At 57.2% G+C, this 13,255-nt stretch overlaps 1 protein-coding gene across 1 annotated transcript in view; it reads left to right on the top strand.

Annotated features, from left to right (window-relative positions):
- The window catches only part of PTGES (prostaglandin E synthase), a 54,228-nt gene that overhangs the window by 39,915 nt on the left and 1,058 nt on the right, over positions 1-13,255 (top strand). The window contains exons 2-3 of the mRNA XM_056108175.1: positions 2,243-2,547; positions 4,114-4,196. Coding sequence (XP_055964150.1) covers positions 2,243-2,547; positions 4,114-4,196 — 388 coding nt within the window. The remainder of the gene's footprint in view (positions 1-2,242; positions 2,548-4,113; positions 4,197-13,255) is intronic.

Below are 13,255 nucleotides of genomic sequence, written 5' to 3' on the forward strand. Positions count from 1 at the left end.
CCCTCCCCCGCTGTGCTATCGCTCCAGCCCCTCCGGCCCTGCATTTTGCAGTTTTACAAAGACATGCCCACGGCAGGTAGAGAACAGTTGCACCCCCTCCCCCCAGGGCAGTCCAGGAATTTCTCTCACCCACGGTTTTGTCTCTGCCTCACTTGTATTCCCCAGCACCTGAGCGTGGGAACCCACAGGGCATTCCAGCGCCCCCGCCGTGCCAGGACCCAGATCCCACATTAATATTATTTTTACAGTCGCTAGCACGGAACCTGCAGCCTCACACAGGCAAGTGCTCTTCCACTGAGGCACAAGCCCAGCTTCATCCACCCTCCGGTTATGGCAAAGAACAGATCTGGCATCCAAGGAAAGTAATCAGCCCCGCCCAGTCAGCGGCTGACAGCGACAGCCTGGGGGAAATTCCCCTCCACCAAGCCTCTCTCTGGGCCTGGCTTAACTGGTTTGCCCCAACCTGAATGAGAAGTTTCCTCCTTCAGTCACGTGTGCTGTGAGGGTGGGGAAGTGTGTGGGGTGGGGGGTGAGGGGTTGGGAGGGGGCAGAGGTGTCAAGTGCGACTCCTTAATATTCCAAGTAACAGCAGGGAACCCCCATAGGGCAGGACCCAGCTAAGAAGGGGAGGACACTTGAGAGTCCCTCTTGGGCTGCCTCCTGCCCATGATTTGGGGGGATGTGTGGGGTCATTCTCAGAGCTTTGAGACAAGAAAGTCCCCATCTCTCGGGGTGCCCCAAGCTGGGAGTAGAGGAAACCGGGCCGCCTTTGTTCCCAAAACAGCAGTGAGGACGAGGCTGGGAGAATTTCTCCTGTGGACAGGTGGGGACCAGCCATCCATCTGGACACCCCGTGAGTTCTGGGGTCCTGTCCCCGTCCCCCTGATTCTGGCCGAGCCTTTATCTTGCCTTTATCTTTTGGAGATGCAGAAACATTGTGTCAGCTAACAAGCACCGATGTTTTCCTGTTTGTTTGTTTGTTTTATTTGGGGCCACACCCGGCCAATGTTCAGAGGTGACTCCTGGCTCAGGCTCAGGAATTACTCCAGGTAGGGCTTGGGGGACGCTACCAGGTCAGCCGCAGGCAAGGCAAGTGCTCTACCCACTGCACTATCTCTCTGGCCCCTTTATTTCCTGTTTGATGCATTTTTGTTGCTTTGGGGGCCATACCCGGCAATGCTCAGGGTTCACTCCTGGCCCCGCACTCAGGGCTCACTCCTGGTCGTGCTGGGGGACCACATGCAATGTGGGGGGTGAACCTGGGTCAGCTGCAGGCAAGGCAAGCCCATCGCCCTCCTTACTATATCTCTGGCTGCAACATTCAAAAATGATTGTTGTGGAGCTCAGCTGTCTGGGATAGTGGTGACTATGAGGTTCCGGGCGTGCTGTCCCGGCCACGGCCATGTCCTTCAATCATGTCCTTTTTTTTTTTTCTTTTTGGGCCATACCCGGCCGGCGATGCTCAGGGGTTACTCCTGGCTTTGCACGCAGGAATCACTCCTGGCGGTGCTCAGGAAACCATATGGGAATCGAACCTGCGTCGGCCATGTGCAAGGCAAACGCTCTACCCGCTGTGCTATTGCTCCAGCCCTCAATCATGTCTTGTCCACCTCTTTGTCCTTCCCCCTCGCCCTGGGACGCTCAGGTTTGCTACCCAAGGCTTAGGCCTAGGGTTCATCATTTTCTCTACTGTCAACTCCCCTGTTTTATTTTTCTGTGTGTTTCATAGATGAGTGAGAGCAGCTGGTATTCCTTCTAATTTATTTCTCTCCTCTCTCTCCCTCTCTCTCTCTCTCTCTCTCTCATTTTTGGGCCACACCCAGCAGTGCTCTGCGCTTACTCCTGGCTCTGTGCTCAGGGTTTAGGCTGGTGATGTGGGGGGGGGGGATCACCAGCAGTGAGGGATCAAACCTCATGCAAAGTGAGCATCTTAAATTTGATTTCGAGTCACACCAGGCTGTACTTGGGGTTTCCTCCCACCTCTGAACTCGGGGCTCACTCCTGTGGAGGCTGAGGGACCCTTTGGGGTGCCTACCTGGGCTCAACCCTGGGTCAGATGCTAGAAGGCAAATGCGTAACAACCCCCCTCCCCCCTGTATTGTCAGCTCTGATTTGGCACAGTTTTTTGTTTTTTTTTTTAATTGTTGGGTGTTGTGGTGGGGGGTCCGCACCCAGCCTAGGCGGGACACCAGTACTATCTCTCCAGCCTCGAGGTAACTTAAGAGATGTGCAAGTACTCAAGGATTTAACCGGGCCCGGGGGGCGGTGGTGGTGGTGGTGGTGTGGGGGGGAGCATCCCGGCTCAGCCTCCGCGGGTGGGCGGTGCTGAGCCCGGCCCCCCGCCCCCCTGCCTGCTGCCGTCCGCCTGCGCCTCTGCCGGCACACGCCCGCGCGCCCTGCCGCTGCCCGCCGCTTTCCTGCGTCCTGCTCGGCCTGGCCATGGACACCAGCCCCGCGCTGCCCGCCTTCCTGTTGTGCAGCGCGCTGCTGCTCATTAAGATGTACGTGGTGGCCGTGATCACCGGGCAAGTGCGGCTGCGGAAAAAGGTGGGTGCGCTCCCCCCCACCACCACCACCCCGCGCCGGGCACGGGCGCCCAAGGGGCCCCGGGAACGGGAAGTTTTGGCGAGTGGAAATTCCCGTTCTGTCCGCGCCCCGCAGCCCCGTGAGGTCGGAGCCCGGCCCGGATGGGGGTCCGGGGGCAGCGGCTCCCACCCAGCCAACCGGAGACCCGGGGCTGGGTAGGAAGCAGGTCTGTGTCCTGGCGGGTGGGGCGGGGGGACCTTCCGCGCAGCCCCTGGGGTCTGCTGATCGCCTCCAGCGGGGTCCAGAGACTTTCCGGAAACTGCCCTTGGCCCGCTTGGTCTAGGGGGTGAGGACCGAGTGCGCACTGGGGCGCGAGGTCGGGTTGGGCGCCTTGGCAGGGGCCGCGCTCAGGCCCTGGCAAAGGCCGGGGGCGGGTCCAAGCAGAGGACCACCCCCCACACAGTGCTCCCTGGCCAGCAGAGGGGCTGGGACGGTCCTGGGGAAGAGCGGGGGTCCCTGCCTTCAGAGAGGGCATAATTGGGCATCTGGGTCCACAACCCCCCGGGGTCCCCAGTGGGTGTCAGAAGTAGAACTTTCCTGTGGAAAAGCGCTCAAAGGGAGGGCTTGGTGGGCCGGGAAGGATGGGGGGGGGGGTGCCGCCCCGCACGACCTCTCTCTGCTTTCCAAGGAGAGAGACCCCCGGAGTGTTTTTCTGGGGGTGGGTGGTGGATGGCTGAAGGAGGCCCTTCCGGTCCGGGGGCAACACTCAGGAGGTGGGGCGAGCGTTGGTGGGAGGTCCCTCCGCCCCAGCCTGGTGCTCCCGGCTGGTGATGAACAGTTGCAGTGAAATGCTCCTCCCTACCCGCCTGCAGATGCCAGGCTTAGGGTTCCCTCAGCGCTGCCGCCAGCATCTCGGACCCCAAAGGCAGCAGCCCCCCGGACCCTTCACGCCCTGCCCTTTGCAGGCTGTGCAGAGCCGGGCAGAGTCTTCTGGTGGAACTTGGCTTGGGGCTGGAGAAGAGGAATGCTTGGCCTCGGGAAGTGCCCACCAAGCAGGACAACCGTCACCTGCGGACAGATGTCCCAAAGGCTCCTGAATTTGTCCTGACAAGTCTGGCTTCCTGCAGAAAGCGGGCAGATAAGGGGCCTGAGTCTCTGCTTCCCCGTGGGGGCCGTTGACAAAGCGGGGATTCCCCCTCTGTGGGTAGGGGTGAGGGTGTCTCCAGGAAGACCAGGCAGAACAGAAACTTCCCTTCATGGGGGGTGCTGGGGAACCTGCCAGCCGCTTTTTTTTTTTTTTTTTTTGCTTTTTGGGTCACACCCGACGATGCACAGGGGTTACTCCTGGCTCTGCACTCGGGAATTACTCCTGGCGGTGCTGAGGGAACCTTAAAGGATGCTGGGAATCGAACCCAGGTCGGCTGCATGCAAGGCAAACTCCCTCCCCTCTGTGCTATCTCTCCAACCCCCTTTCATTAGCTCTGAGGGGCCTCTGGGCACTTGCGGCTTGTTCCAGGGACTGAAGCTCGGCTTGGCCGGGCCTCAGAGTCCGGCTGACACACAGTAATCCCAGCGGATGTTTTCCAGGCTTTCGCCAACCCCGAGGATGCGCTGAGGCACGGAGGCCCCCAGTATTGCAGGAGCGACCCGGATGTGGAGCGGTGCCTCCGGCAAGTGTTGGGGAGAGGGGGGTGGCCGTGCGAGCTGGGGGGGGCTCCACAGAAGTGTGACTTACTGAGCCGATTACCAGGCCACGTGGCTCGGGATTTTCACGCCAGAGAGGAGATCGTCCAGCGTGAATGCGGGACTCAGCATCTGCCGCATCTCTCCAGGCTTCCATGGGAGCACCCCAGAGGGCTGCCCTTTCCCCAGGGAACCTGGACTGTGCTTTTCCACCCAGCTGCAGAGGAAATTTCCTGTGTGGGTCACAGCTGGCCGTGCTCCGGGGTCCTCCTGACTCTGTGCTCATTCCTGGCAGGCCTGGGGACCAAACCCAGGGGACCAAACTTGCGTGCAAGGCAAGTGTTATGGAGTTTGGCCTGTTTTTTTTTTTTTTCACAGTACCAGACCAAACCCACGTCTAGTGTGCGCCGAGCCAGCCAGTTTGGGGGGGGGGGGGGCTGTTCTTATTCAATTAGGACTAGCCTGTGCCCTACACCTCACAGAGAGAACCAGCCAATGTCTCTGGGGCTGGGGAGATGGCGCAGCTCCAGTCCTGGCTGTGCCTGGGACCCCAAGTTTCCTCCCCAGCACTGAAAGCAGACCCCACCACCACCATCATTGTGTGCCAGACAACAGTCAGAGCCTGCCCAGGTACAAGCCGCCAACTGCACGGCTCAGGTACAAGCCTTCGGCGGCTCCCTGCGGCAATGCAGCCTTAGAATTGGTTTGGTCTGGTACTGTGAAGAAGAAAAAAAAAAAAGGACGGGGTACACCCCATCTTGCCCTGCATTTCTTTCATTTTGAATGAAACTCGATTATTTTTCTATGCTAGGTATCCCTGGGTCTATTAGAAACTGTTATTCCTTGGATAAAAAGAAAAAAAAAAACAAAAACAGAATGACAGTACAGTGGGAAGGGTGTTTGCCTTGCACATGGCCAACCCGGGTTCGCTTCCTGGCATCCCAAATGGTCCCCCGAGCACAGCCAAGGAGTGATCCCTGAGCGCAGAATCAGAAGTAACCCCTGAGCATCGCCGGGTGTGGCCCAAAAACCAAAACCAAAACAGAAGATGCAGTTGTACATTGAAGACAATTCTGGTGATCATGAAAATATGTAGAGGGGATGAAAAGACAGGACAGCGGGGATTGCGTTTGCCTTGCATGCGGTCAACCCTGGTTTGATTCCCAGCACTGCCGAGGGTCCCCCAGCACTGCCTGGAGTAAGTCCTTAGCACTGCCAGTTGTGACTCCAAAATCAAAACATAGGGGCCGGGGCAATAGTCCAGCAGGAGGGGAGTTTGTCTTGCGTGCAGCTGACCTAGATTTGATCCCTGGCACCCCACAGGGTCCCCTGAGCACTTCCAAGAAGGATTCCTGAGTGTAGAGTCAGGAGGAACCCCCAAGCACTGCTGGGTGGGCCCAAAAACTAAAACCAAAACCAAACCAAACCAAAAACTATGTGTGTGGATGTCTAGAGAGAAAAAAGTGAAACCACTCACATCCCGAAACACTTCTTATCTCTTCTCGGTTGTGTCTGTCTATGTGTGTTATTGTTATCATTTGACTGTGCTAGGAATCAAACCCAGGACCTCACCCGTGCAAGGTAATGTGCTTTACCCCTGAGCCGCATTTCAGGTCCCTGATTTCTTTTCTTAAAATGAACCTGATTTAGGGCCAGAAAGATAATACAGTGGGTAAGGCACTTTTGCCTTGCACACTGCCAACCCGGGTTCAATCCCCTGCATTCCATATTGGGGTCCACTGGCGAGTACAGAGCCAGGAGGAAGCCCTGAGCACAGCTGGGTATGGCTCCAAAACGAAAAAAACAAAGTTAAAAAGGAAACTGAAGGGCTGGAGCAATAGCACAGTGTGTAGGGCGTTTGCCTTGCACGCGCCCGACCCGGGTTCGATTCTCAGCATCCCATATGGTCCCCTGAGCACCGCCAGGAGTAATTCCTGAGTGGAGAGCCAGGAGTAACCCCTGTGCATCGCCACTTTGTGTGCATCGCCCCAAAAAGCAAAAAAAAAAAATTAGAAAAAGGAACCTGAGCAATAGCAGAGAGGGAGGGCATTTACCTCGCATGTGGTGAACCCAGGTTTGATCCCCGGAGAACCCAAAGGTTCCCTGAGCCCACCAGGAGTGACCCCTGAGCCCAGAGTCAGGAGGAAGCCCTGAACACTGCTGGGCATGGCCCAAGAGCAAAAGAAACAAAAAAGTTTCTGAATTTGGAGTTGTGATTTTTTTTTTCCCCTATTAAGGTCATTTCATGAGCACTTGATGCGTCAGCAAATATCTCTGCGAAAACGTTCTTTGAAGTGGCTGCGTGTCCCTGCCTGAGACGGCACTGACCGTGCGTCGGGCCCTTACGCATTACTTTCTAGCTTTGACATTGTGCTACTATCCTCAGGGCTGAGGAGTGAGGAGGCAGAGGAGCTCGGTGGGGGTGCTGGAGACTGGGCAGTGGGGGGGGGGGAAACGGACGGACACGGGGACGGGAACAAACCCTCCCGTCTCCCAGAGTTGCCAGCAGAGCCCCGTGCTAGGCGGCAGCAGGAAGGATGCCAAGTGTAAATTAAAATCCTTTTATTACAAAAACACCAGGGATTGCGGAGGGGCCTGTGCTAAGCCATTGAAATTGTTCACTAGTGGGGAGGGTGCTTGCCCTTGACGCATTCGGCCCGGGTTCGATCCCCAGCATCCCATATGGTCCCCTGAGCACAGCCAGGAGTGATCCCTGAGCATCGCTGGGTAGGACCCAACGCCCTCCCCCCCCACCCACCCAAAAAAATAATAAACTTTGGGGCCAGAGCAGCAGTGCAGCGGGAGAGTATTTGCCTTTCACACCGCTGACCCGGGTTTGATCCCCGGCACCCCATAGCCCCCCCCCAAGTCTTTCCAGGTGAGATCCCTGAGCACAGAGCCAGGAGTCAGCCCTGAGCACCACCCTTGTGGCCGGGAAACAAAATAAAAAGAAAATAGTCCACATACTTGTGGTTTGTAAAAATGACAAAATGTAGGAAGTGGAAATGCAGGAAATGAAACTTTTTGGTATTTCACCCTCATATAAACGTAATCCATCCACTCATCTCCTCTGTCCATCTACTTACTCAACCACCTACCCATTCACCCACATCCACCGTCCCTCCACTCTGCCCACCCACCCATCATCCATCCAGTTATTCACCCCACCCACCATCTCTATTCACCCGGCCCCTGCCCATCCCGCACCTGTCCCCCGATCCACACATCCATCCATCCATTTACTCACCCCCTACCCATCTATCCTCTTCACTCACCCACCTCCCCATCCCTCTATCCACCCGCCATCCGTCCCTCTGTCCACACACCTACCCATCCACCCACCCTCTAGCCATCCATCCATTCACCGCCCACCCAATCATCATCCCTCCATCCCCCTTTCTACTGACCCATTCACTGGCTCATTCAATGCAGAATTAACCAACATTTACTACTTGTGGGACACTGCTCAGTACTGCTCGGACTGCAGTGACCAAGACGCTTACCCATGCTCAAATCCAGCAGGTGACCCCCTCTCCTGGGGCTTGGCCCATGTCCCGGGCTGTGGAGACACACGTTTGAGCGCATCCTGGAGCGGTGGTGCCGGCTTACAGCCACAGCAGCGGGTGGCTGGGGGAATCCCGGGTTCCGGGACTCTGCACGCCCAGCCGGGCTAGCCAACACCCGGCTTTACTTTTTTTCTGTGGCACGGTGGCACTGTCCTCCCGTTGTTCATCGATTTGCTCGAGTGGGCCCAGTAACGTCTCCATCATGAGACTTGTTGTTACTGTGTTTGGCATATCGAATACGCCACGGGGAGCTTGCCAGGCTCTGCTGTGCAGGCGAGATACTCTTGGTAGCTTGCCCGGCTCTCCAAAACAGACGTAGGAATCGAACCAGGGTTGGCCGCATGCAAGGCAAACGCCCTACCCGCTGTGCTATCGCTCCAGCCCTTTTTCATTAAAAATTTTTCAAAAAAAATTTTTTTAATGAAAATTTTTCATTAAAAACATTTTTTTTTTGTTGTTTTGGGGCCACACCCAGCAGTGCTCAGTGCTTACTACTGACTCTGTGGTCAGGGATCACTCCTGGCGGGGCTCAGGGGACCATATGGGGTGCCAGGGATCGAACTCAGGCTGGCTGTGTGTGAGACAAGCACCCTCCTGGTGTGCTCTCTGGCTCTGAGACTGGGTTCATTTTTATTTCATTTATTTATTTATTTATTTTTGCTTTTTGGGTCACACCCGGCAATGCACAGGGGGTTACTCCTGGCTCTGCACTCAGGAGTTACTCCTGGCGGTGCTCAGGGGACCATATGGGATGCTGGGAATTGAACCCGGGTCGGCCGCATGCAAGGCAGACGCCCTACCTGCTGTGTTATCTCCAGCCCCTAGGCTGGGTTTATTTATTTATTTATTTATTTATTTTTATTATTTTATTTTCTTAATTTTTATTAGTGAAACACCATGAGGTACAGTTGTAGACTTACAAATTTTTGTGCTTGGGTTTCAATTATACAGTGATCAAGTACCCATCCCTCCACCAGTGCCCATTTTCCATCACCATGGATCCCAGTATCTCTCCCACCCCCATCCCCTGAATCCAGCCCTGCCTCTGTGGCAGGGTATTCCCTTTTGTTCTCTCTCTCCTTTTGGGTGTTGTGGTCTGCAAAAGAGGCATTGAGTGGCATTCATGTTCGGTCTCTAGTCTACTTTCAACATGCATTTCCCATCCTGGGAGGATCTTCCAAACACCCTTTATTTGGTGCTCCCTTCTCTATCTGAGCTGCCTTTTCCCCTAGCATGTGTGGCTGGCCTCCAAGCCATGGAGTGAACCTCCTGGTACTTATCTCGGCTATTCTTGGGTATTAATCTCCTATTTTGTTACTTTATGTCTCAGGCTGGGTTTATTTTTAAAGAGATCCAGACCCAGGTGGCAAGAAGACAGCCCTGCCACCCACCTCAGCTTTCTTGGCTTGCAGGGACCAGTGCTCAGGGGCTGCTCCTGGCTCTGTGCTCCAGGGTCCTGGGGGTGGTGCTGAACTGTGAACCCGGGCCCTTGCGTGTGAATTGTGTGTGCAGACCCCTTAGCTGTTTCTTCTCTAGCCTACCGTTTTCCTCCTGAACGATGGCAAGTGGTGGGGATTCAAATCCACACGCTTGAGCCCTTTTTTGCCAGGGAGGTACTAACTCCAAGGGTGCATATTGTAGCCTGGCCGTGCCACGCTGGGGGTGGGGGTCCTGGTCCCCCCTTGCACCTCCCAGAATCACAGAATCTCATGGAGCGGGGAAAGTCTCCCAGCCTGTCTTCCACCCTAGAGAAACTGCCGGAAGTAAGGAGGGGCCCAGGGAGCCAGCTAGTTGAACATTAGACCCATTGGGGCTGTGACTCCCCCGCGCACATGGGCAGCGTAGGGTCCAGCCGGCCAGTGCTGGGAGCAGCCGGGAGAGGGGCCACCCCTGTTTTTCCACATGCCTGGCTCGAACCCACAGGGCATGGGCGGAGCCCACAGTCGGGGGTACCTGGGTCCCAGAGGAGGCAGGTGGCACCCGCTCTGGCTCTCGTGATTCTAGGAGAGCTGGTCCTCAGGAAGGGCGGCCCCCAGCCTCTGCGCCCCAGTGGGGCCCACAGGGGTGTCGGTTCAGGAGGCTGACTCAGCTCCCTGACCGCACCCCAGCTGATGCTGGGGGCTGAGGTGTGGTTTCAGGTCAAGGGTCAAGCAAAACAGAAGGTCAGATGAGCTGTGAGAGTCGCATCTGAGGTGGGTCTAGCCAGGGGCTGCGCCAACAGCGGTTCCACACCCAGCACCCAGGGTCCCCCAGCACTCAGCGGGGAGTGGCCCTGAGCATTATCTGGTGAGGCCTCCAAGCCAGAGATCTGCCTCTGGGACAGCCTGGAGATGGTGGGTGACACTAGCATGGGGTGCGCTGCCAGGAGAGGGGTCCCCACGCACGCCCCCCCCCCCCCGCCGCTGCTTGAGGGAGACCCCCTTCCCTTCCTTGGCTTCTCTGGAGTCCTGGCCACGCCCTCTGCTCGCCCACCAGGCAGGAAGCAGCTGCCCGGCTGTCTGCAGGCTTGCTGTCACCTGATGCTCAGGTGTCGCTTGTATGCCCAGGGCAGGGGCTGCTGGCAAGTCCAGTCTTGTGGGGATTCACTCCAATGACTTTCGGGAAAAACCCTTCTTCCGGCATGACTGGTACACGCACACACAAGCACACAGACATGCATTCCTGCACGTACGCACACACGCACTGCTGCACGCACACAGACAGAGACACAGGTGAACACGCAGGCATATACAGATGTTCACAGACATGCTGCACACGTGCGGACATGCACTCTTGGCACTGCACACACACATGCACTGCTACACACACAGATAGACACTCATGCATGTGAGCACACGTGCACACAAACACAAACATGCACACATGTTCAGACATGCTGCGCACATGCAGGCATGCACTCCTGCATGCATGCAGATATGTACACAGACACACACACATGTACAGGCATGCAGTCCTGCACTCATGTAGATGTGAACTGCTGCCCTCACATGCACACATGTGCTCACATACATGCTGTATGCAGGCAGATATGCACTCTTGCATACACGCATCATGCATACATACACATATAGACATATAGTCCTGCACACAGAGAAACATGAGTGCACACACACACACACACACACCTGCACTCACACACACACAACACACACACACACACACACCCCTGCACACGCGTCTCCCCAGCTTGGCCCCACAAGTGTCATTCCTGCCCTGGGAGGTTCAAGACCCACCCACCGCAGAGGCTGCTGGGGCGGAGCTTCCACGAAGCGGGGGCTGGGCTGTGGGCAGCACCCCTTGCCCATTGGTCACGTGCCTCTCCCTTGTCCTGGGCTCACCCAGTCTCAGCGCTGTGGCTGTCCCTGCGTTGCTCAGGGTGTGCCGGGACCAGAGGCCCCGCGGCAGGAGGGCGGCAGGAAGCGTTTCCGACAGCTGATGCTTTCCCGGCCTCCATGACTGGATCAGGAAGCCCGCAGGGTGGGTTGGGCAGCGTCATGGGGCACCGTGGGGGTCTCCTCAGCAGCCCCCCGGCCGCCAAGGGTGCCCCTGACACCAGGTCGAGTGCTGGTGTGCGGAGCCCTGTTCCCCTGAAGCGGGCGGTTTCCCCCTTTTTTGTTCTGGGGTCACCTGTCGCTGCACTTCCAGCAGTGCCCGGGGGACCGTGCGGTCCTGAGTGGGCTGAGGGCAGTTTCAGAGGAACACAGTGCTTCCCCTGCCTGACTCGGGGTGGGGAGAGGGCAGCCCTGTCCTCAGTTTCCCCTTCTGCCCTGCTCTCTGCGGTGGGCAGCAGAAGTGCTTCTCTGAGCGGCTCTGACTGTCCCTCTGGCCCCCGAGGTCCAGACTGGGGTGACAGGAGAAGGCGGGACTGGGGGAGCTTCAAGGAAGATCCTGCAGACCCCGCCCTGCTCCTCTCTCCAGAGAAGAAAGAGAATCTGGGCACACCAAACAGTGCTCAGCACCTAGTGGTGCCAGGGATTCAGCCAGAGAGCTGCGTGCGAGGCGAGCGGCTGCACCCCTGGACTATCTCCCCAGCCGCCCCTCTGCTTCTCAGCTTCCCCACTTCTCCTGAGCTGCCTTCTTTTCTGTGGGGAGGGCACACCTACTGATGCTGGGGGTGGGTGCTCCCAGCCCTCTGAGGGCGCTGCAGCCCTCTGAGTTATTTCCCAGGCTCAGGCTTCATAGCCCCCTAAGCACACCAGTCCCTTTGCCCATGATCTGCCCCTTCCTGCCCCAGGGCCTTTGCACATGCATATGCTGCATGTGGAAGGTTCTTAGCCCCACCTCCAAGCTTTCCCAATTCAGGTTTCAGGGCTCAAGTATCCTATCGCCCTCCCTGACTTCACCCACCCTAGTCATAGCTGAGAGGCACCAGGTCACTTTCCTGCCTTGCCCAGGCCCTGGGAGTGATGCAGCCCAGCTGGGATGGACATTCATGCACGAGGTCACAAGCCTGTCCCTTGAGCCCCCAATGTGCTCTGACCGGGCTCATTCTCTAATCCAGGGGACTCGACCTCCCCCATCCCCATGTAGGAAAGCGTGAAGCGGGGACTGCAGTGAATTGCACCCCAAATGGTTCCCCTAGCCCGGCCAGGAGGGATCCCTGAGTGCAGAGTCAGGAATGAGCCCTGAGCACTGCTGGGTGTGGCCCCCAAAAGAAGTGTGATGCAAAGCTGAATGCCAGGTGGGGTGCTCAGTAATCACTCCTGGTAGTGCTCGGGGGACCATGTGGGGTGCCAGGGATCGAACCCAAGTCAGCCGTGTGCAAGGCAAATGCCCTCCCCTTATCACGCTGACCCTTAGCCTGGCTCTGCGCTCAGGATCACTCCTGGCAGACCCAGGAGGTGGTGCTGGATCGAACCCGGGTCAGCTGTGTGCCAGGCAGGTGCCTCCCCGCTGTGCTGTCATGGGACCTCACCGCTGTCCTGAGGCAGGAGGGGGTCTGGGCCAGGGTCAGGGGGGACTCAGCTGCTCAGAGGTACCAGGTCCTTCCATCCGGAGCAAGCAAACCCTGTTTTGTTCATTTTAAGGGCGGTACATTTTGTGTTTTTCCATTTTGGGTTATTTTGTTTTGTTTTGGGGTCACACCCAGCTGTGCTCAAGGGGTTCCTCCTGGCTCTGCACTCAGGGATCACTCCTGCAGTGCTCAGGGAACCCTAAGAGATGCGGGGGATTGAACCTGGGTCAGCCACGTGCAAGGCAAAGACCCTCCCCACTGTGCTATTGCTCTCTATTGCTCTGGCCCCTTGTTTTGGGTGTTTGGAGCCCTAGCCTGTGCTCAGGTGTTGTTCCTGGCTCTGCTCAGGATCAGCCCCTTGATCAACCTGTGAGGTCACAGAGATGCAGCGTAGGTCGGCCACATGCAAGGCAGACCCTTACCCACTGTCCTGCCTCCCGGGCTCAAGTCCACTGGCTTAAGCCAGACCCTGCCTGGTTCCATCCCAGCTCTTTTTGTTTGTTGGCTTGTTTTTGAGCCACACGTG

This window comes from Sorex fumeus, unplaced genomic scaffold (genome assembly GCF_029834395.1).
Source record: "Sorex fumeus unplaced genomic scaffold, SorFum_2.1 ptg000197l, whole genome shotgun sequence".
Classification (NCBI taxonomy): domain Eukaryota; kingdom Metazoa; phylum Chordata; class Mammalia; order Eulipotyphla; family Soricidae; genus Sorex; species Sorex fumeus.